We start from the raw sequence: 22,610 nt of genomic DNA, 5'->3' as shown, positions 1-22,610 counted from the left end.
TATCTGGAAGCCGTCAACATGTTAAACCGATATCAGATATATGAAGGGTTCATTTACAAAAACATCAACTTTGTTTACACATTTTTTTCCTACAGGATTATCAGTCATATCTTGTTTTTTTATTGATTTTAATAATGGCATTTATCAATTTTTGCAAATTAAGTCTTCATATAATGATTATCTAATTATTATTTTTATTTTTTATTTGGAAGCAGCCATACCCGTCAACAAGTTAAACTAATTATCAGCCGATATATGAAGAGTTCATTTACAAAAAAATTATTTGTATAACACCTGTTGTTTTTTTTTACAGGATTATCAATCATTTTTGTTTTTTTTTTAAATTAATTTTAAGAATGGCATTTATCTGTTTTTGTAAATCAACTCTTCATATAATAATTATCAGATTTTTAAAATTATTTATTTTATCCATTTGGTTATTTATTTATTTGGAAGCTGTAAAAATACAAAAATACAAAAATGTATTGAATTAACACCTGAATTGCAACTGGTCAGAAAATCTCAACTTTATTAGGAGACTTTTTTACACAAACTTGAATAATAATTCTTACATGCTGTGACACTGCAACATTTTCTGAGTTTAGCGTACAGGGAAAATCTCTCACCGTTGTAGTCCTGACCCTGAGTTTTTCTCTGTCTCCTCCCTCTTACACGCTGTTTCATTTCCTCATTCATTCAGTCCGTGTCAAAGCTTGTATTGAAGCACATTAATTAGCGGAGATTTACGGTCTGTCACAGTCTAAATCCTGCTGGATATTAGTTTGTTACTCAGGACTGTCTTAAGTTATTGAATTTATGCACATCAATCATTTCTTTGGACATCGGTTTTTGTCTTTACATTCAAATATTACACAGCGAGAATTCACCCTCAGCTCAGAATCAAACCTCTGTCCTTTTTATATTTATTATTTTTTATAACATGTTTTATCATCAGACTTTTCTATAAACACATTTCATCACTTTGTTTACACCAACAAACGGCTCAGCTGTCCCCTTATATAAATATATATTTACTGCTCTGTGTGTTTAATGGCTTTATACTGGTACTTTACAAACATCACACATACAAATATTTTCTTTATGGAAAGTAAAAAACAAATCCCTTAAAAGACAGATGATATGACGACATGTTTATCTTTCTCCTCAGTGTGTCGGCAGCAGCTGATCTGTGGTCAGGTTTGTTTCTGAGGATGACAATGAGGAAGCTGAAGATTCATCAGTGACGGTAAGCAGACACCAAACAGATCACTCAAACACTTTTGACTTATAATATTCTCACTGTAGCTGCTCTGCTCGACATACAGGAAGTTATGTCTCTGGAGCAGGAGTAAGGACGAGGTTAGCCTAGTTTAGCATAAGCTGGAACGATTTCTCATCTAATTCTGAGTCTCTGTGGTTGGTTATTATTTATTGTCATTCAGTGTCTTTAGTAATTTTAAGTCGTTTGGAGTCTTTTTCCATCATTCTCAGTCTCTGTGTTCATCTTATGCTTCGTTTTAATCATTTCGAGTATGTCTTTAGTCTCTTTGTGGTCATAAGTTTAGTTTTGGGTCTGGTTTTAGTCATTTTAAGCAATCTGTGGTTGTTTTGAGTCTCTTTTAGTCATTTCAGTTTCCTGGTGGGTGTTTGGAGTCTCTTTGTGGTCATTGTGATTCTAGTTTTAATCCTTTTGAGTATCTCGATCATTTTGGGTCTGGTTTTAGTCATTTTGAGTCTGTTAGTGGTCATCTTAAGTTTCATATTAGTAATTTTGAGTCTAGTATCTTTCTAATCATCTTGAATCCTGTAGTCACTGAGTTGTCTCTGGTCATTTTCAGTCTAGTTTTAATCCTTTTTAGTCTCTTTGTGGGCATTTTGAATCCGTTTTAGGGCCGTTTCATAGTCAACGCAAGCGACGCGGGCGACACTTGAAATGCAGTACATCGCTAGCGCAGTAGGGGGTAGCAGAGTCACCGGTACATTCCGGCTAGCTAGTGCTGCTATCTTGAGTCCAGGGCACTAGAACTGTCATGTAAATGGGGGTGTGCCCGTACGAGTTCGCAAAGTTTTCCCTCCTCGCCCGCCATATTTCAGACCTGCTTCTTCTGTGAATAACAAAGTGGTTCATTTCAAGTACGTCGCTTGCATTATCACCCCTGCTGGCAACGCATGGTATTACATGCGTCACGTATCAATAAAATGCGTCTGCATCTGTGTGCCTTTGAGTCGACTATGAAACAGCCTTTAGTCATGTCCACTGTCCCGGTGGTTGTCTAGTCTAGTCTAGTTCTAATCCTTTGAGTATCTTTCTAGTCATTGTGAATTGTTTGTGGTCATTTTGAGTCTTGATTTAGTTGTATTAAATCTCTTTTTAGTTGTTAGTGGTCAAATAATTAATAACATCGACACAAAAAGGAATGGTAAAACCACAGAACTTTTTTTTTGTACAATAACTTATTAAAACTCCAAACTGTTTTTCATATTTCTGATCATGTCCACATTAAATAAATGAAATACTATGATAAGTTAGGGGCCGTGTACACGACACGTTTTTGTGCACTCAAACACTGGAGCGACGCTATCATTTACGCGCGCCTGTGAGTTCAGAGTTCAACTTTTGGAACGCAGCAGTGTGCATCGCATGTTATGTGACGAGGAACAACCAATCACAGCTGACACATTTCTTCTGTAAATATCAGTCTGTGGTAAATACGCAGAACAAGTTCATAATTTCAGTGCAGGGCTGCCAGAGCTTTACATCTGTCAATATTTTTGGCCTAGTACACACTCACAAAACAACACCTGGAAGAAGATCAGCTCTGCACTCAGGATTTAAGTGGACCACATTACAGTGCTGGTGATGATCGCTTAGCAACCTCAGATTCAACATGCGATGTGTGCTGCCGCATTCCCACAGTTGAACTCCGTTTATCTCAGGGTGCAAACGTCTCGCCCTGGGGATAAAAAGGTGCTTGGAAACGTGTGTGCGCTGCAACAGCTTTGCTCTGGTGAGTGCGCCAAAAAACGCAGCATGTGTACAGCCCCTGTAGAGGTGCTAGTTATTGTGTTTTAAACTTTGGATAGGTGAACAACGGCCTGACTCCAGCTCTGTACTTACAACAAAGACACTGAAAGAAGGAAATTGAAACTGCAGTTGAAGCGACTAGAAGGAGCCAAACAAGAAAATTGAGAACATTCAGTTTCATCTCAGTTTAATTGTTTAAATTTGATCCAGACGTCTTGTAGTGTGACATGTTGGTCTGGCTCTCACCCTGCAGTCACACATTAATCAGCACTGACTAGTTTAAGGGTTGACTCCACCTCATCTGACCTGTTGATGACACTGTAAGGTGCTTTGGCATTAAACCTCCACCAACTGGACTTCAGCATGTTAAAACCTCATGTGAAATATGTTTGAGTCTCTGATCAGTGTCTTTGGTCCACAGCGCCCTCAGGTAGTCTGATGGAGCAGCAGTACGGTGAACACATTGTCCTCTGACTCCACCCACGCTCCTCCCTTCAGTTCCAGCCTCACCTCCTCCCCCTCCCTCAGCGGCAGGAGGCCCACACCGGTGACCAGCCCTGCCTCCGTCACCTCACGGTGGTGCAGTGACACTGGTGCTCCACCTGACCCCCTCCTCAGGGCCGTGTGGGCGGGGCCTAGGCTCAGGTCCAAGTTGAGGACGAACAGGTAGAGCCCACTCACCGGAGCAGTGAAGGTGCCGGTGTCGGAGTAAAACTGACCCTGGTTCAGTGATGTGTCAAACATGATGATGCCGTTAGAGACGCTCAGAGGAGGTCCAGCCATGGGCAGCAGAGAGTCACCGGGCGGGACGGGAGCAACACCTGGAAGGTCAAAGAAAGGTAAGGTACCTGTTTAAGGTGAACGACTCTGACTGACAGATTTGTTCCTGACAGAAAACTTTGAGGTCTTTTCGTGTCACTTACTCAAAACAACCACAAAGACACAAAAGACTATTACAAATTAATTATGACTTTGTTTTTGTGAGATTTGATGACATAATGTATCATTACTTTTGACAGATGACTCTTGACCAATATACCATTCTATGACATGCTATGACTACTTTTAAAAAATTATAATCGACCATATTACTTTGTGTTTTTTATGACACTTTTCTGAGTTGCTTTAATGACATACTATACTATGACTCTTAAAATTATAACTTTTTGTGATTTTATTTATGACTTACTATGATTTGTTTTTTTAGTGATAGTTTTTGATATACTACACTATGACAAATGATCATGGACCCTATAACTTGTGATTTTTAAAAAAACATGACTTAGAATTATTTTTTTGATACACTATTATGACTTTTTAAAATTATGTACCATATTATTACTTCATGTGATTCATGTGATTCTTTTTTTATGAGATACTACACTGACTTTTTAAAATTATTATAAGCCATACTATGACACTTTTAAAAAAATGTGTACCAAATTATTACTTTTTTAATGACTTATGTTACTATGATTTGGGTTTTTTTTTTTTTTTAGATATTTTGACACATTATACTATGACACTTTTCTGTGACTATTTGAAAAATTTAAAATGTAATCTATTATTGCTTTCTCATTTGTTTAAATGACTATACTATGACTTAAAAAAATATAATGTACCCTGCTATTACTTTGTGATTATTTATGACATAATATACCATGACTCCTTTATTATGCACAATATATTAATATTTTTATCATACATTTTTATTGAAACCATGCAGCCATTACCATGGCTTTTTGTGATTTGCTTTATTAAATGATTTTTACATACTGTAATTTAACTTTCTATACTATAACTTTGAACATAATTACTTTTTTACATTTTGATTTTTGTAGATGTTTTTTGACATACTGTATTCATGATTTGTTTATAAAGGGTTTTATGTACTATAGTGTGACTTATTACTTAGTTTTTTATAAAGATTCTCAATTTTATATTATTTAAATATATATATTTGACATCCTAAACTGACTTTTTACATATATACCATGAGTTTTTCCTTTAACATGTAGTATACTATGACTGTTTTGCGACTTTTTCATGACATAGTATACTATAACTTTAAGAAATTTATTTTATGATATATCAAAGTATGACGTGATATTTTTCTGTGATTTTTAGTTAAATACTTTGACATTTGTATTCCTTCACTTCCATTATTATGACAAACTACTCTGACTTTATTATTGAGTTTTTACATTCTAAGACTCTGCTATTTTGGCAAATCCAACCTAAAGCACGTGTGACCAAACCTCATAGAAAGAGAAAGGTTTAAGAGAACAAATTGAGTGTGCACCCACCTGACTCCCTCCTGCTCCGATGGTTTCCTCCTCTTCCTGATCCTCCTCTCTTCTTATCTTTGTTCTTCACCAGCTGCCACACTTTATCGAGCTCCAGCGTGGCGTCAGACCCCGCCAGCACATCAGCGTTACTGAAGACGTTCTTGAACATCCTCAGATGTTCCTCCAGCCCTCTCTTCAACCACCTCACCTCCGCCTGCAGTTTGGCCTCCACACCACTGGGCGGCGCCTCCCTCTCTGCAGAGGTGTTATTAAATTTCTCCTCCAGCCGGTGCACCTTCAGCGCCAGCTCCTCCACTGTCTTCTCCAGGTTCCATAGATCGCTGCCGTCTCCACCGTGGCCCAGACGCCTCGCCTCAGAGTGGAGGAGCAGCTGGCGCTCCCGGGCTGGCACTCCACCGCTGCTCCTCCTCGTGCTGCCAGGGAGCCAGTCGGAGGAGGAGGGCTGGTCAGCAGGCGGTTTCTCCTCTCTGTCTCCTGGGAGCAGGAAAATGGATTATAGTTAAAGAAGAAACTGGAGCTGGTGGTGGAGAGGTTTAAGATGCTGGCTGTGTAATTAATCACAACATTTCTCTGCTGTTTCAAATCTAATAAAGGCGTACAAGGAGTTATGAATTTTTAATTGAATGTAACAGTATTTTGTGTGCACCCATTTCCTAATAAACAGGCAAACTACCTTTAAATTTTTTTTTAATTTGATTGAAAAGAAACCTTCACAGGGAACCAATTTGTGTGAGGGAATTGTTAGTGTGTGACACATTACATTATCTTACATTATTTTCTGTTTGAATGGATGTATTATTGGTGCTTTGATGTAATTTTAAAAAGTTGAAAATTAATTATTATAAATCATTTTGTAAATAAATATTTCATAAGTAAGAGTTGGTTGTCAATTGTTATTTGACATTAGGAAATAAAAACAAACATGTCGTGATAAGAGTGATAACACGTGATAGATACAGGTGTGCCTTGAGATTTTGGCTCAAACCATAAATGGAGAAACTTAATATTACAGGCAGGCAGCTGGTTTTGATTTTAGAAATCAAATACAGACATGAAATTCTAAATGTGAGCATGCTTACTTCAGCTTCTGCCAGCTCAGGCAGAGACACCTTCACTTTGTACCCAGTGAAGCGGTAGATACTCAGATATACCAAACTTTGTTTCAATTTGCAGCCTCTGGTTTTATTTCTGCAGGACTGTATCAGATGACAATTTGCTTTACAGTTCTGGTTGTGGAGTTGTTTTCGTTTCTAACAGTGGCCACTAGATGGTGCTACAGAGCTGTGTTTGACTGCAGCAGTTTCAAAAGAACAAGTTCGGACTAATAAAGTTTTTTTAGGATCATTTTTAGATAATTTCTTGGCTTTTTTGTGCCTTTACAGAGACATTTTTTGTGATGTTTTAATGGTTTGTTTTTTTTTATATACCTTTCCATGGCTTAGAAAAAAACAACAACTATACTCTGACTTTTGTAATTCTTAAAATATTTCTATGACATACTATAGACTTTTTTTTTACATACTTTACTATAATTTTTAAAAAAATGTTTTTTAGTGATTTTTTGACATACTATACCAAATCTTTTTGTGATTTTTTTTTTTTTAAAAAATACTACACAGTGACTTCTGTAATTTTTTTTTTTTTTTTTTTGATAAACCATTACTTTTGTGATTTTTTTTTGACATTCTTTACAATGAACTTTTGTGACTTTTTCATGTTTTTTTGACATACTATATTATGATTTTTTTTGTTTGTTTTTAATGATATTTTTGACATATTATGCTATTACCTTTTATATTTTTATGATGTACCACACTGTGAACTTTTTGTGATTTTTGTCATGATTACTTTTGACATACTATTCTATGACTTTTGTCAGAGAAAGAAAATGGAAATAGTAAACTTGAGGACCTTAAATTGTACCGAAGTAAGCTGAGTAAATGCATCTCCTGGTGGTTCATACCTGGCTTGTTGCCCAGCAGGGAGGTGATGCTCAGGTCGTGTCTACTCAGTTGCTCCTGCAGGAGCCTCAGCTGCTCCTTCAGGGCCGGGATGGAGTGGGCCTCCTGGTCCTGGACGGGCCACTCCAGGAACTCCAGCACCTCCTCGCCCAGCAGCAGCTCCAGCAGGTCATTGTGTCTGATGGCGTCTCTCAGCAGAGAGTTGAAGGAGGCAGAAAGGTGTTGCATCCTTTCCACCAGCTTCTTGTCCGCATCCTTCAGGCCGGAGACCTCGGCTAGACTGACTGTCACTGAGCTGCTCAGCTGCGCCAGGCTGTGCTCTAGAGTCCTGGTCCTGCTGTGCTCCGAGGCCTGAGACTCCTTTACCTGCAGGAGGAGCACAGCCATAAATATATGGCAGAGTTTGTTTAAATACTGTCTATCTTTCTGTCTGTGGCTCTCAGCTCCACGCACACTGGTTTCTACTGAAGACATACATCTTAAAAAACACAAATATATATTTCCACGTTTAAAAAAGTCTCAATAATGTCCTAAACCAGCAGGTCACTGTAGTTTTTAATCAAATTTAAGTCACATATATCGTGTCAGTATCTTTATTAGAGAACTACACAAGGGATTATCTTCCATACCTGCTGGAGGCCATGTTGGAGTGCCTCCACCGCTGGCTCCCAGTCACCGGCCCCGCCCCACTGCCCCGCCCCTCCACCACTCTCCTCCTCCAGAGCCAGTCTGTTTTCATTGGCCAGCTCCGTCACGTTAGCCACGCCCCCCTCCAGTTGAGCCATGGCGGCCTTCAGCCCTTTGCAGTCGCAGTCTCCGGTCGAGTTGTGCTGCTTGTACAAGGCATCAAACACGTAGTCCACGTCCGAGTCCAAGTGTTGCAGCCGCACGGAATGCTGGCTGAGGTTCCTCGCCAGCTCGTCCACCCGACTTAGCACCACCTCCTTCGCCGCCTCCACCTCCAGCCCCGTCTCCATGTACTGGATCTGAGTGGTCCGGGCCGTCCGGTTGACTTGCTTCTCCAGGTCCTTGAAGTCCCGCCTGAGCTGCTCTACGTCCCCAGAGGTCACCTCCATGTCCTCCATCAGGCCATCCACCTGCACAGCAACACAGTCAATCATTTATTTAATCCATCTTTTAACAGTCCCGTGTGCAAGATTTAGGGTGATATATTGGCAGAAATGGACCAGAGTGTAGCCCTGAACGGACAAAGATAACACTGGCTCTGACAGGGCCATCAGCGTTTTTGCGTCGGCTACATTAGTTGGGTCATACCACAAAATTTGGTTTCTTTCCTGTGAAAACGGAAGGGTATTTTGAAAGAAGAGAACTTGTTATGGTGTCCCAGAACGTCAACAACCAACACACCCAGGGTACCTTGCATGTTGTATGTGGAAATAGAAAGTCCATGGAGTAAGTTGTTTAAGTGAAGACAACACAAAACGTTGTTTGCACAGACAGCATTACTCTTGAAATACAAATAGGTACAACATAGAGAATAAAACTGATTCTTTTGATGCTAGGATCGATCTTGAAAATGAAAACGTAGTATTGAGAGTATCGATATTTTAGGATCCATACCCCTAGTTAGGGGTGGGCGTATGGATGTGATGAGCAGAGTCAGAAAAACACAGCATAAAACTGCTTTATTCAGTGTTTTTACTGGTATGAATCAACAGGTCTGTTTGTTTTGGAGTAAAAGAGACCTCTGCAGATAATCTGACTCCCCGTAAAAACCTCCTGAGCAATGAACACTGAAGGAATTCTAACCTGGAGAAGTTTCAGCTGGTTGCAATCTGCAATCCTCGCCACCAAACCCCCCTAAATCTAATACACTGCTCTCATGTCTTTAGTCACTTTTTATCCATCTAAATGTGTTTTGGCTTGACCCACCTTCACTGTGTTGTTGACCACCATGTTGTCCAGCCGCTCAACGGCTTCCCAGAGCGCCGAGGTGTCTGAGGGCTGTGGCAGTGGCGGCGGGCGGGCAGGAGGCGAGAAGGGAGTAGGGGGATAATCCTCCGGCTGATCTTCAGTGGTCTGATCCTGGTCCAGCTTCAGCTCAGTTAGTGAAGCATTCATGGCCTGCAGGCTGATCTGGGATCAGAGACTAAGGGTTAAATGGCTGTTTTGGTGTTCAGTAATTATCATCAAGTAAAATCTGCTGTTGACAGTTTCATGAACATTAAAACATTAAAATACCAGTTTGTTTGTTTTTTCCTTTCAAAAGTTTCAGACTTAATTTCGGGAAACATTTTAATAAAATGGTATAAAGTACCCGATGAATTGATTAATAAACAAAATGACAGATTAATAAATACTGGAAAGAATCCGTTTTATTCCTCATTAAAAAGCTGTCCCTGTTGTCCACTGACCTGCAGCATCTTCTGGTGGCGTTTCAGCTTCATATCGATGTCTGTCTTAAAGTTGGTGAGGTTGTAGTGCAGCATTGTATGGAGGGAGTGCAGCCTGCTCTCCATGTCTGTCCGCTGGCTCTCCATTTGGCTCCGGATATCCCCGATGTGCTGAAATGCCTCATCCAGTTTGGCATCCAGACGCTCCTCCATGGCCTCATCAAGCTCTGGGGGCTCCGGGGGCCCCGCCTGCAGCCCCGCCTCCAGTACCGCCTCCAGCTGGCTGCTCCTCAGCTGGGCAACATCACGGGCTAGGTCCCCCACCTGCCGGCTCAGGTGCTCCAGGGAGCGGTTGAAGCCCTCCAGGACGGGCTGCAGCTGGGACATGACCAGGGCCATCATGTGGGGGACGGGGAGGGGAGCTGGGGCATCTGGGTATCGGAGGACGGCCTCATCCACCTCATCTACAACTGAAAAAAAAGAAAAAAAAAATCAGTTACAGATAAAAATGATTTTTATTTGAGGCTCCTCAACAAAAACAATCCACTGCTCATCGAAAACTATTCACACCTCATTAAAAATTATTTGCAGCTCACTAAAAAACCATCAGCCGCTCATTGAAAACCATCAGCTGCTCACTGAAAACCATTAGCCACTCACTAAAAACCATCATCTGCTCACTGAAAACCATCAGCTGCTCACTAAAAACCATCAGCTGCTCACTAAAAACCATCAGCTGCTCATTGAAAACCATCAGCCGCTCACTGAAAACCATCAGCCGCTCACTAAACACCATCATCCATTAACTAAAATCCATCAGCCGCTCACTAAACACCATCAGCTGCTCACTGAAAACCATCAGCCGCTCACTAAACACCATCAGCTGCTCACTAAAAACCATCAGCCGCTCATTGAAAACCATCAGCCGCTCACTGAAAACCATCAGCCGCTCACTAAACACCATCATCCATTGACTAAAATCCATCAGCTGCTCACTAAAAAACATCAGCCGCTCACTAAACACCATCAGCTGCTCACTAAAATCCATCAGCCGCTCACTAAACACCATCAGCCGCTCACTAAAAACTACAGCCGCTCACTAAACACCATCAGCCGCTCACTAAAAACTACAGCCGCTCACTAAACACCATCAGCCGCTCACTAAAAACTACAGCCACTCACTAAACACCATCAGCCATTGACTAAAATCCATCAGCCGCTCACTAAACACCATCAGCCGCTCACTAAAAACTACAGCCGCTCACTAAACACCATCAGCTGCTCACTAAAAACTACAGCCGCTCACTAAACACCATCAGCCATTGACTAAAATCCATCAGCCGCTCACTAAACACCATCAGCCGCTCACTAAAAACTACAGCCGCTCACTAAACACCATCAGCCATTGACTAAAATCCATCAGCCGCTCACTAAACACCATCAGCCGCTCACTGAAAACCATCATCCGCTCACTAAAAACTACAGCCGCTCACTAAAAACCATCAGCCGCTCACTAACAACCATCAGCCGCTCACTGAAAACCATCAGCCGCTCACTGAAAACCATTGGCTGGTCACTGTTAACCATCATCCACTCACTAAACACCATCATCCATTGACTAAAATCCATCAGCCGCTCACTAAACACCATCAGCCGCTCACTAAAAACTACAGCCGCTCACTAAACACCATCATCCATTGACTAAAATCCATCAGCCGTTCACTGAAAACTACAGCCGCTCACCTAAAACCACCAGCCGCTCACTGAAAACCATCAGCCGCTCACTAAAAACTACAGCCGCTCACTAAAAACCATCATCAGCTCACTGAAAACCCTCAACCGCTCACTAAAAATCATCATCCACTGACTAAAATCCATCAGCCGCTCACTAAACACCATCAGCCGCTCACTAAAAACTACAGCCGCTCACTAAACACCATCAGCCGCTCACTGAAAACCATCAGCCGTTCACTAAAAACCATCATCCGCTCACTGAAAACCATCAGCCACTCACTAAAAACTAAAGCCGCTCACTCAACACCATCAGCCGCTCACTGAAAACCACCATCCGCTCACTAAGAACTATACACTACTCACTAAAAAGTTGCAGTTACCATGGTAGTAGGCTATGTTATTGTTTGACCTGTTGATGGCGCTAGGTGAAAGACCAGATGTTGACCATATCAGGATTCATTCACTGGGAAAATATAGACCAGATTTTCACATTTTTAGTCGAGATAAGATAAAAATATGATCCCAAAAAGCTTTTCTTACACCCACCCACACCCACAAAAACACAAAGCTAATCTCAACATGCTCCCTGGTGATTCATGGCCCTCTGGGGGACCAGTAGTTTGTTGACTCCGCTCTAAAATGGAACCAGTTTAGTTTCCAAACTGGAATATAAACACAGCACGGCCCTGCGCCTGGAAAACACTGCAGCAGGGAAACTAAAACGCCTCCCAAAACACTGATGTTGATGTTGCTGAAACACAGATGGGCTGTCAGAGATTCAGAGTCAGAAATGACACAAGCTGAGTTTCCAGCAGGAGAGATGCTCAGAGATTAGATGAGTTTTCACATTTTGTTTCTGTTGGTTCAGTAGAGACTGACATAGTGAAGCCAGAACACACACTGACCACAGGATGCTGCCGGTCCCCCAGCTGGACCTCATTCATCGGAGGTCTGAGACGCCTAAGGGCTCCCTGGATCCATCTGATCCTGCATGTTGTTGTTATTTCTGGAGTTTGAAACAAACCCAACTGTGCCTACATTTCCTGCTATTTACAGTCCCACTAACCCAGAGAGACTCGAAATGAAGATGGAGGAGCTGTTTCAGACACCATGCTGACTGAGGAACTGACAGGTGAAGCATCAAATCTTTTCAAACTTTAGTGGCAGCTGCTTGGTGGAGGTATTGTATCCAGGTATTCTTCCCAGCAACAGATAGTTTGCGTGAAGGAGAGGAAGGATTAGTAGAAGAAGAAGAAGAAGAAGAAGAACGAGGAGTAGGAGGAGTAAAAGAGGAAGGAGTAGAAGAAGAAGTAGTAGTAGAATAAGGAGTAGAAGTAGTAGAAGAAGAAGAGGTAGTAGAAGAAGAAGAAGAAGGGGGGAGTAGGAGAAGAAGAGGGAGAAGGAGAGGAAGAAGGAGTAGAACAAGAAGGAGGAGGAGTAGGAGGTGTAGCAGGGGAAGGAGTAGAGCAAGAAGTAGGAGAGGGAGTAGGAGTAGTAGAAGAATGAGTAGAAGGAGGAGAAGAAGAGGGAGAAGGAGAGGAAGAAGGAGTAGAAGGAGGAGTAGAAGAGGAAGAAGGGGTAGAAGAAGGAAAAGAAGAGGAAGAAGGAGTAGAAGAAGGAGGTGTAGGAGTACAAGAAGAATTAGGACAAGTAGGAGTAGAAGAAGGAGTAGAAGAATGAGAAGGAGTAGAAGAAGAAGAAGAAGTAGGAGATGGAGTAGAGGAATAAGGAGTAGAAGTAGGAGAAGAAGAAGAAGGAGGGAGGGGGAGAAGAAGGAGGAGGAGAAGAAGAGGAATAAGGAGTAGAAGTAGGAGAAGTAGTAGTAGTAGAAGAAGAAGAAGAAGGGAGGACAAGGACAAAGAGAAGGAGAAGAAGACATACTTTATGAATCTCTGAGGGGACATTCAATTTTCTCAGTTTATTGCCAAACACACACACACAGGCCCCAAATACACACACCTGCACAAACAGCACCTATACATGCATTAAATGGAGAGATGTCAGAGCGAGGTGGCTGCCCATCGACAGGTGCCCCGAGCCTTGCTCAAGGGCACCTCAGATGTACCAGGAGGTGAAGTGGCACCTCTCCAGCTACCAGTCTATGTTCCATATTTGGTCTGAATGGGGGCTTGAACCAGCAACCCTAAGGTTCCCAACCCAACATTACTGCTGCACTAATGTGTTACATTTTACTGCTGTAGATGTTTAAGGTTGTTCTCATTGTAACCCCTTTATATCCTGTTGGGTGGCAGCGGTGGAATGTAACTAAGTACATTTACTCAAGTCGTGCAATTTTAAAACAAGTACAATTTTGACATATTTGTACTTGTAAGTATTTCGATTTTATGCAATATAGCACAGTTTTACTTTTATTACTTGTAGACATTACATTTAACGAACATGGCAACAACAATAAACGTGCAGGGAGCCATTTATTTTAACACGTGCTCACCTTCACACAGGTAAAACATCGTCTGTCCACACTTCATCTCAGCTAAGTGTCCACGTCACAGTGTCAGAGTCCATCACAGGTAAGTTTCCACACGCTACAAACTCTTCATGCTGCCACACTGAACTTAAAAAAATGTTTGCTTCCCCCGTCACACACCTGCTGCTCATCACCTGCACCTTACCTACATTACCTGCGTGTTCCTGCTCTAATGCGCCACCCTGTGTACAAACAACGAAACTGCATCTATTTACATGAACGTAAACATGAATCAAAACTAATACAAAGACTGTTATTGTGGCTCCAGCAACACTTAAAGTTAATTTTGTTGATAATATTTACATACTTTAGCTAAAGTAACATTTTGTATTTTTTTGTACAACCCCAATTCCAAAAAAACTACTATAACCTATTTTTAATTGACGGCAACACACAGACAAGATATTTAATGTTCACACTGATAAACTGTATTGATTTTAGGAAATATATACTCACTAGTCCATACCCATTGAGTGCACAGTTGCCCATGTACAGTTTCACATGGTGTGTGTTTGGGATACAGGTCATAGGAAATTGCAGATTAAATAGTCAACTGAACCCATTAAGAAGAGCAATGTATTCAGACAGAGTTTTTGTGAATTTGATAGTACGATTGCTTTATTAGTTAGTGGGCTAAAACTGTACAGTGTTACAGGAGTGTAAAGTGTTTATATGTTGTATTGACTTAAAAGTGGGGCGCACTGGTAGTTCACATGGGAAAGGTGCGGCTAGCCCTTGTTGCAGCCCCCCCACCCTAGATAGGCCTAGATAAGAAATGAGCTCTCTAGCGCCCCCATTTTGTTTGATGGGGTCAATAATGGAGGGGTCCCCTCAGATTATGTGTGGTCATATGCCTACAAAGTTGCGTGGTGATGGGTGAAACCCTTGAGATGTTATACACCTTTATGTGATGAGCCACGCCCTCCACAATATTCATTGCCTTATAGAAGGTCAGTTTTAGTAAGTTTTCCAACTTTTGCCAAGAGGAAACTTTAGATATTGGTCCCTAGATTATGTTCACCGAGTTTCATGCAGATCGCTCAAACTTCCTAGGAAGAGATCGATTTTAAGTGTTTTTCAAAAAATTCAAAATGGCGGAAAATCTATATAACCGGAAGTTATGGGTTCTTGAGGCAAATTTGTTCCTCATGAGGAGAGGCATCTCTGTGCAAAGTTTCATGTCTCTACGACATACGGGGCATGAGATATGCCCATTCAAAGTTTGCAAATTCAATCGGTTGCTATAGTACCCCCCTTTGGCCAATTGATGTAATATTGCTTCATTCGCATCCTCCCATGACCCTCTACCACTGTGCTAGTGTTGCACGGTATACCGGTACTAAAATAGTACCGCCGTACTAGAGTATTCCAAACGGTACTATACTGCATTTAGAAAATACCGGTACTTTGAAATTGATTCAATTCATTAATTTAGTTAATTTATTTTACTCATTTATGCACACAAATGCCTTTCTTGTTCCTATTGGAGCACAGATTGCACAAGTGGTGTGTATGACAACACCTGTATCAACATCCGCAGCTGGCGCACATGAAAAAAGACAAGAGAAAGTCTGCCTCGCAAAGGGAGACAACACAAGACAACACAAACTTGGTGGAACATTTGAGTTACCAAACCGTGACGTCCATACCGAGGTACTTACCGAACCATGATTTTTTTGGTACCGTTACACCCCTACTATTTATTGTTCTAAAGGTTTGTATCCAAAAGGACTTTCCTTAGGAAAAAGTACTGAAGAGTATCAAAAAGTATCCAAATTCATATTGGTATTGGTACTGAAACAAAGATTTTGGTATCGTGACAACACTACACTGTGCCAAATTTCACATGGATTGACCAAGTCAGTGAGGAGAAAAACATGGAACAGACACACACACAGACAGACCCACACACAGAGTTTTCATCGTTATATAGTAAGATTCTGAATTTGATGCTGCAACACATTCTAAAAAAAGTTGGGACACAGCCATCAAAAGACTGAGGAAGTTGCTACATGCTTGAAAAACACCTGTTTGGAACATTTTACATGTAAACAGGTGAGCTGGTGACAGATTAAAGTTTCATTACTGAGTGTGAAAGGCTCAGCGTTACTTGGTTAAAAACAGCGTGGACAAACAGTCCAATGGTTTCAAAATAACATTTCTCAAGACACAGCTACAAAGAATTAGGGGATTTCTACAATCCATGATATCATAATAAGATTCAGAGAGGAACGTCTCTGCTTATTCCATCAACACAATCCCAAGCCACATTTTTCACGTGTTACAACAGCGTGGCTTCGTAGTAAAAGAAAACAGGTACCAGACTGGTCTGCCTGCAGTCCAGACCTGTCTCCCATTGAAAATGTGTGGTGCATTATGAGGCACAAAATGCGACAACGGAGTCCCCGGACTGCTGAGCATATTTAGTCTTATATATCAAGTAAGAATCAGAAAGAATCAGTTCCCAAATGCTTATTGAAAAGGTGATGTCACACAGAGGTAAACACGGCCCTGTTCCAGCTGTTTTGAAACATGTTGCAGGACTGAAATTCAGAATGACGTATATTTATGAAAAACAAAGTTCATGACTTGGAACACTAAATATCTTGTCTTTGTACTGTATTCAACTGAATATAGGTCGAAAAACAAATAATTGCATTTTGTTGTTGGTCGTGCTTGAACACTGGTCTGTAGCTTGGCAGGCGTCTCTTTCATATGATACGTATGAAACAAGCAAATGTTACGTGTTCATGGTTTGCAGAAATTTACAATGCCAACATTCTGTGTGCTGACTGGGCTCTCACCACAGCCAGTCTCAGCCTGCCAGCTTTGGTTCACTAACGTGACACAATCCCAGACGTGTCACAGAAAGACAATAGTTATATCAGGACTTTTTCCTTTAAGTAAGAGGATTTTCTCCAGTGTTCACTTCTTCAAAGGGCTGTTTGAAGGCTCAGACCTCACGTCAGGTTTAGGTTCACTTTAGGGTGAGGGGGGTCAGGAATGTATTGCGGCATTGAGGGTCCCCACAGGTATAGAAACACAAACACGAGTGTGCGTTTGCCTCAGGTCACTGCTGTCACTCTCCTCTAGAGACACAGTCCAGACACAACCACCTCAAACACACGCTTTCATCATCTCAACCTGTTTTCATTACGACAAAGCAAACTCTCCCCACATGCTGCAGGGTCCTGAGGTCAAAGGTCATGGTACAGTGAGGCCACGCTGCGACAGGAAGTTCCAGGTCACCTCCAGCTGCTGGGGTGAGGGCAGTCAGGTGGGGCCGCGGGGGCGTTTGGAGGCTGAAACCAAACGCGCCCGGCTCAGCTGGCAGTGTTTCTATCTAATGACTGTCAGTGTGATTTACGGAGCTGGAGCCAAGTCGACTTCCTGTCCGGACAAAACAACGTCTGTTGCGCAACTGTGGCTCTGTTTTCTTCCTCTGACGTTTTGTTGTAAATGTCACAATTAAAAAGTTAAGATGACACTTTAATGAGACACGTGGGGAAACAAGGACAACAAACAGTGGAGGAGACGGCACGAGAGGACTGAAGAGACTGAAGAGACAGAAGAGACTGAAGACCTCCTGGTCTGTTCACTGAATGTTGAAACTTTATTTCTGTGGGTTAGTTGTAATTTTGTTTTCTGTGTCATGACAAACATCTGGCCCAGTCACAAAAAAATCAAAAGAGCAAAATAAAATAATGACCACATTATAAAGTACTTCGATATTCATTTAAATAAGACTTTTGAAGTGAAAAGAACAGCAACATACCTACAGTTATCTCATCAAAATGTGTCATATGTAAACAGCCAGCTCAGTCTTTATGCATACTCCATATTTACAAAATCAATATCTGTTTTTTTCCTAAAAACAAGCAGCCTGGTCGCCTGAATAAAATGTTTGCATTGCATGTTTCTGCAGTCCATGGATTTTTTCACAAGCATCATATCTACATTCCTAAGTGACGTAGTTCAGATTACACATGTATGAGCTGAGTTTTCATCAGGATGAGGAGCGGATGGTGGATGGCGTAATGGCTGCCAGGCAGCTGACAGCAGCAGACCTCTGTTCAAGTCCAACAAACAAGAAAAGCGTGTGTTTTTAACGAGATTTTGGGACATTCCCAGCCGTGTTTGTGGCAACAAAAGCCGGTATTTTTTATTCTTTGACAATACATGATGTTTTCCTAACGCTAACGCAGTGACCTTTGTGCCAAAGGCCATGTTTACATGTAAACAACTTTTTCTGTAAATGGATATGTCCTCTACATTTTGGCCCCTGCTCTACACAGAAAGGAGTTTTAGGTCACTTTTTTTTAAAAAAAAAAAATGCCTTCTAAGGTGCAGATTTTTCAAAACTCTGGTTATTTCATATCCATGTAAAGCAGAGCATTTGAGAAATGATGACGGGGGTTTGCAGGCACAATCTCCATAATTTGCACATGCCCACTGTTTGTGTAATGAGCATAAGACGGAAACAACAAGCAGACTAAAGGCCTTTGCACACTGACTCAAAAATTGTTGCACTTCTAAAAATAAATACGACTTCACGTTGTGCTAATCAGATTTTCACAACAGGTTTAATTTTCTGCGTTTTCCGTCCTTTAGAGCAGCTTGACCAAGAATCAATGAAGAAAATGTGGTGGCGAGACACAGCCATGACGAGACAGAGGAACAGGGCGCACAGAATCATTTCATAACTCAGACAGCTACATTCAACAGGTCAGATAGTGATATTCAGATGGATGATGATGAAGAGAAGGAGGATATGGACCACACATAGAATGTGGTGACAGACTGGGAGTGCAAAATGAAAGACAGAAGGAGTGGTGACAGACAGATGGGTAACTCCAGTGGAGGGAGGCAAAGGAGGAAATGTGTCTTTTCAGTTTGTCGTGTATTTCGGATTTTCACAATGAATAGAACAATAAAACGCGTATGAATCAGCGTGCAAGGTTCCTGTGCAAAACTATTCTTTTCTGGTCATGGATTTAAAAAACACATCCAAAAAAAATGGACTCAGTGTGTGAGTTTTGTATTGCTGCACTAATTTGGATGAACAAAGGCATCTGCTGCACCACGTGTTATTTGGTTCACCTTAATGTATGCTGAGGAAAATCTTTAGTCGGGGGCAGCCCTGGATTTCAGACAGACGTAAAAGCATCTTTATCAGATTTTATCAGTTGCAACAATTAATCCTAACTTTGTGAATTGGCTTAAAAGTCCAGCTGACTCATTTTAAAATAGGAACATGATCTTAAATGCACTTAATGTCTGTATACACAACCACTGAAAAGTTTATAATAAGCTGTTATAATGAGGTTTTTCCTCTTTCTTTCACTAACAGCTATTTAAACAGAGAGTTTAATCTGTTTTTATCGATCTGCTCGCATGCTTTTCATTTTAGAAAGACTGAAAGACACCACCCTTCGAACTCTTCAGACAAAAAAATCTGCTGCTAATAACTGATTCAGCATATTTTATATACATTTATATTAAACGCACACATTTAGGAGCATGATCATCCTCCAATCATCTTAATGCAGGGTTTTAAGAACAGTCCAGCTCTCTACTGTCAAAGCTGCCTGGAAGGAAGGAAACAAATCTAAAACAACTGACGAAGTATGTGGAGCGACTGACGGAGCTGCAGAATGTTCCTTTAAGGATGATGTAATGTTGGCCAGTCAGGGGTCAAAGGTCAGAGTGAACGGAGCACTGTGGGAACCTGAGAGCGACGCCGAGCCCCACACAAGCTCCACACAGGACGGAGGAAGTGTGTATGTGTGATGTAATACACATGCTGGTCTGGTGACACAGGAGGTGCAGGCTAATATGGTGTCATCTTGTAATCCACACACACACACACACACACACACAATGTATGGGAGACAGAAGAAAGAGAGGATTTCCTGCAGAGGAAGTGTGTGTCTGTCTGACCTCCCGGAGAAGGCTGACCAGTGACGCCAGGAAAAAGACAACCTACTAAAAACCAACGCTGGAAGAAGTTTTAAGTTCCTTTAGTTAAGTAAAAGAACTAATTTCATACTGTAAAAAATACTCAGTTACAAGTAAAAGTCCTGCTTTGAAAATATTACTTCAGTAAAAGTATGTAAGTTTTCAGGGCAGACATTTTGACTTGAAGAGGTGTAGTTAACAACATTAAAGATGGCTTCAGGTTTCAGTTTCAGAATCACATTTAAACAAAACTCACCAGGAATGTGGGGTCTCGGCTGCCCGTGGTGGGGGTGGTGGGGGTGTTGCTGCTGAGGGTGGTGGGGGTGTTGCAGGTGGGGGTGGTGTGATGTGTAATGGGGGCTGTGACCACGGCCTGGCTCCGGGGTGGGGTGTGTGGTGTTGTGCTGGTTGTCCTGGTAGCCTGTGCCATAAAGTGCCTGGTGGTCTTTCTGTGCTTGGTGGTCTTTCTGTGCCTGGTGGTCTTTCTGTGCCTGGTGGTCACTCTGCGCCTGGTGGTCATTCTGTGGTTGGTGGTCATTTTGCTCGCTGTGCGGGTCGCCACGCTGCTGCTGGAGCTGCTGATGTAGTCGCAGACCTGTAGCACGCATAGGTAAAAAGAAAATGATGTGTTTAAAAGCGACAGAGCTGAAAGTAGTTGTCAAAGAATAAGAAAATAAACTGGGAAATAAATAAACAAATAAAATGTGGAAATATAAAGACAAATTAAATATAAATGAATAATTATAAGCATGTTGAATTCTTTGATCATTTATTTCTGTTTATTTCTGTATATATTTATTTTTCCTGTATATTTTTAATCTTTATTTATTCATTTATTTTTATACTTTTGCTTTTCCTCATTATTTCTCCTTTTGCTTCTGCTATTCTGTGAAGGGCCAAGCTGTCAATGAACTGGCTTTGGGCCAGTACATCAAAAAAAAAGACAACAACAACATATAAATACATATATTTTTTAAAAATAAATACAGAAACAAATAAATACAGAAATACATACAGAAATCAATGATTGAATAAATAAATAATAATCTATTATTTTCTGCTTATTATTGGTTTTTGTCTTTACATTTACACAATATTTATTCTTTAATTTATTACTCTTTATATTTACACATCTTTCATTTACTAATTTATTCTTTAATTTATTCCTCTTCATATTTACACATTTTTTAAATTAACTTAATTATTTTATTTATTCCTTTTTATATTTACACATTTATTATTTACTAATTTATTCTTTTATTTATTCCTCTTTATATTTTCACTTTTTTATTCACTTGTTTATTATTTTATTTATTTCTCTATATATCAACACATTTTCCTTTTTTCTTTTCTTTTTTTTTTGTGGCACTCTAGGACTTTTTTGATATCTCACCAACTACGCCAAACTTTTACTTCTCCAGTAAAACCTCAAAACCACAACTTGATGCTTCCCAGAAGATGAATCCTGCTGATTTGAGTAAATAATAAATATAATACTGACATATAAAACTGACAATGGCTCATTTATTATTCACTTAAAGCTTTGTTAAACTGAACTGAAAGAGAAAGAGATCAACAGGAAGTCAGACAGACAGGTAGAGCGTGAGACAGAGGGGGCTGATGGGAAACAGCCTGATGTATTTGGGGAATTCTGAGTTCATTGTTGAACTTTCAGTCAGAGCGACAGCAGGAACAAGGAGCTCCATATCAGTGACCTGCAGTCAACGCAGAGGGCAGAAACACACCAGTGTTGCAACTGCATTGCTAAAGATGAAACAGAAAGAGGAGGAAGTCCTGCAGCGTCATCAAATCTGTTTCCTTCATTGTTTTTAACTCTTCAACCAAGACCAAAAACCATTTTCCCCAAAGAAATGAGTGAAGACACTGAAGCTAGTGCAGTAGTTAACTGATAATGAAAACGCAAATTGGCATGGCTTTACTTTACGTGGCTAAAAGTGACAATTTAAAAGGCCCATTAGACTGTTCGGTCAGATTCAGAGCACCTTGGGCTTCCTCATTTATCTAAATAAGACCACTTAGTCAGTGCAGTGAAGGTGCAGTGTCAGGTGGCAAAAAGTTTAACCTGGCTCAACTTGTCTTGCAGTGCTGTGCCATTCAACAGGACACTGCACTGGCCCAAAAAATACATCCAAGAGCCAACCCTGTTTCACTCCTGTTGTCAAATACAGACTCTCAGTCAGTGGCCTGCAGCATCAGATACCGATGCTCAGAAGAACCCTTTGTTGACACTCTGAGTAACTGCTGTAGTACAAAGGGCGAGAAAGTCTGCATAGGGTCGGCCTGAGTAGAGGTGGATTGGTCAAACAAACTCCAGACTTTTACCCAGGAGACTGCCGTTCATGTCCTGGGTGAAAGCAATTTTGATGACAATGTAGTGTACTAGTATGTGTAGCATGCTACAGTAGTAAGTCAAACAATGACGGTTTTGCCTAAACCTAACCACGTGATTTTGTTGCCTAAACCTTAAGAGGTAAACCTAAAAACATTTTGAAAAGAGGCTGCATGCATTTCACAAGCAGAAACTGTTACACTGAAATCCAAAGTTTATTTTGAAAAGACACGATGCATGAAACTAATGTATATTGACACGCCATATCTAAACCAACACTGGAGGGGTGGCTAGGACGTCATATAATGTTTTTATTACTATCAATAAATTTCTTATTGTCGTTTTATTTTCATGCACTTTGTGAAGCACTTTGTAACTTTGTTTAGATATGTACTATACAAACAAAGTTAATATCACTGGGGCAGTGAGTT

The 22,610-nt window shown here is 40.9% G+C and overlaps 2 protein-coding genes across 6 annotated transcripts in view; one reads left to right on the top strand and one right to left on the bottom strand.

Annotated features, from left to right (window-relative positions):
* Positions 1-6,210, top strand: part of LOC117248223 (ubiquitin carboxyl-terminal hydrolase 54) — a 78,711-nt gene extending 72,501 nt beyond the window's left edge. For all 5 annotated transcript variants that reach the window (XM_033613055.2, XM_078160737.1, XM_033613058.2 and 2 more), the window contains 3 exons: positions 1,169-1,246; positions 3,447-3,864; positions 5,405-6,210. The gene's annotated coding sequence lies outside the window, so the exon portion shown is untranslated. The remainder of the gene's footprint in view (positions 1-1,168; positions 1,247-3,446; positions 3,865-5,404) is intronic.
* Positions 513-22,610, bottom strand: part of mmrn2a (multimerin 2a) — a 45,366-nt gene continuing 23,268 nt past the window's right edge. The window contains exons 5-11 of the mRNA XM_033613466.2: positions 20,086-20,424; positions 9,671-10,119; positions 9,189-9,392; positions 7,925-8,392; positions 7,298-7,661; positions 5,332-5,808; positions 513-3,846 (exon numbers count right to left, since the gene is read on the bottom strand). Of these exons, the coding sequence (XP_033469357.2) occupies positions 3,452-3,846; positions 5,332-5,808; positions 7,298-7,661; positions 7,925-8,392; positions 9,189-9,392; positions 9,671-10,119; positions 20,086-20,424 (2,696 nt within the window). The 3' untranslated portion in view covers positions 513-3,451. The remainder of the gene's footprint in view (positions 3,847-5,331; positions 5,809-7,297; positions 7,662-7,924; positions 8,393-9,188; positions 9,393-9,670; positions 10,120-20,085; positions 20,425-22,610) is intronic.

The sequence above is a fragment of the Epinephelus lanceolatus genome, chromosome 17, assembly GCF_041903045.1.
Source record: "Epinephelus lanceolatus isolate andai-2023 chromosome 17, ASM4190304v1, whole genome shotgun sequence".
In the NCBI taxonomy this organism is placed as follows: domain Eukaryota; kingdom Metazoa; phylum Chordata; class Actinopteri; order Perciformes; family Serranidae; genus Epinephelus; species Epinephelus lanceolatus.
This window is presented reverse-complemented; position numbering and strand designations above follow the sequence as displayed.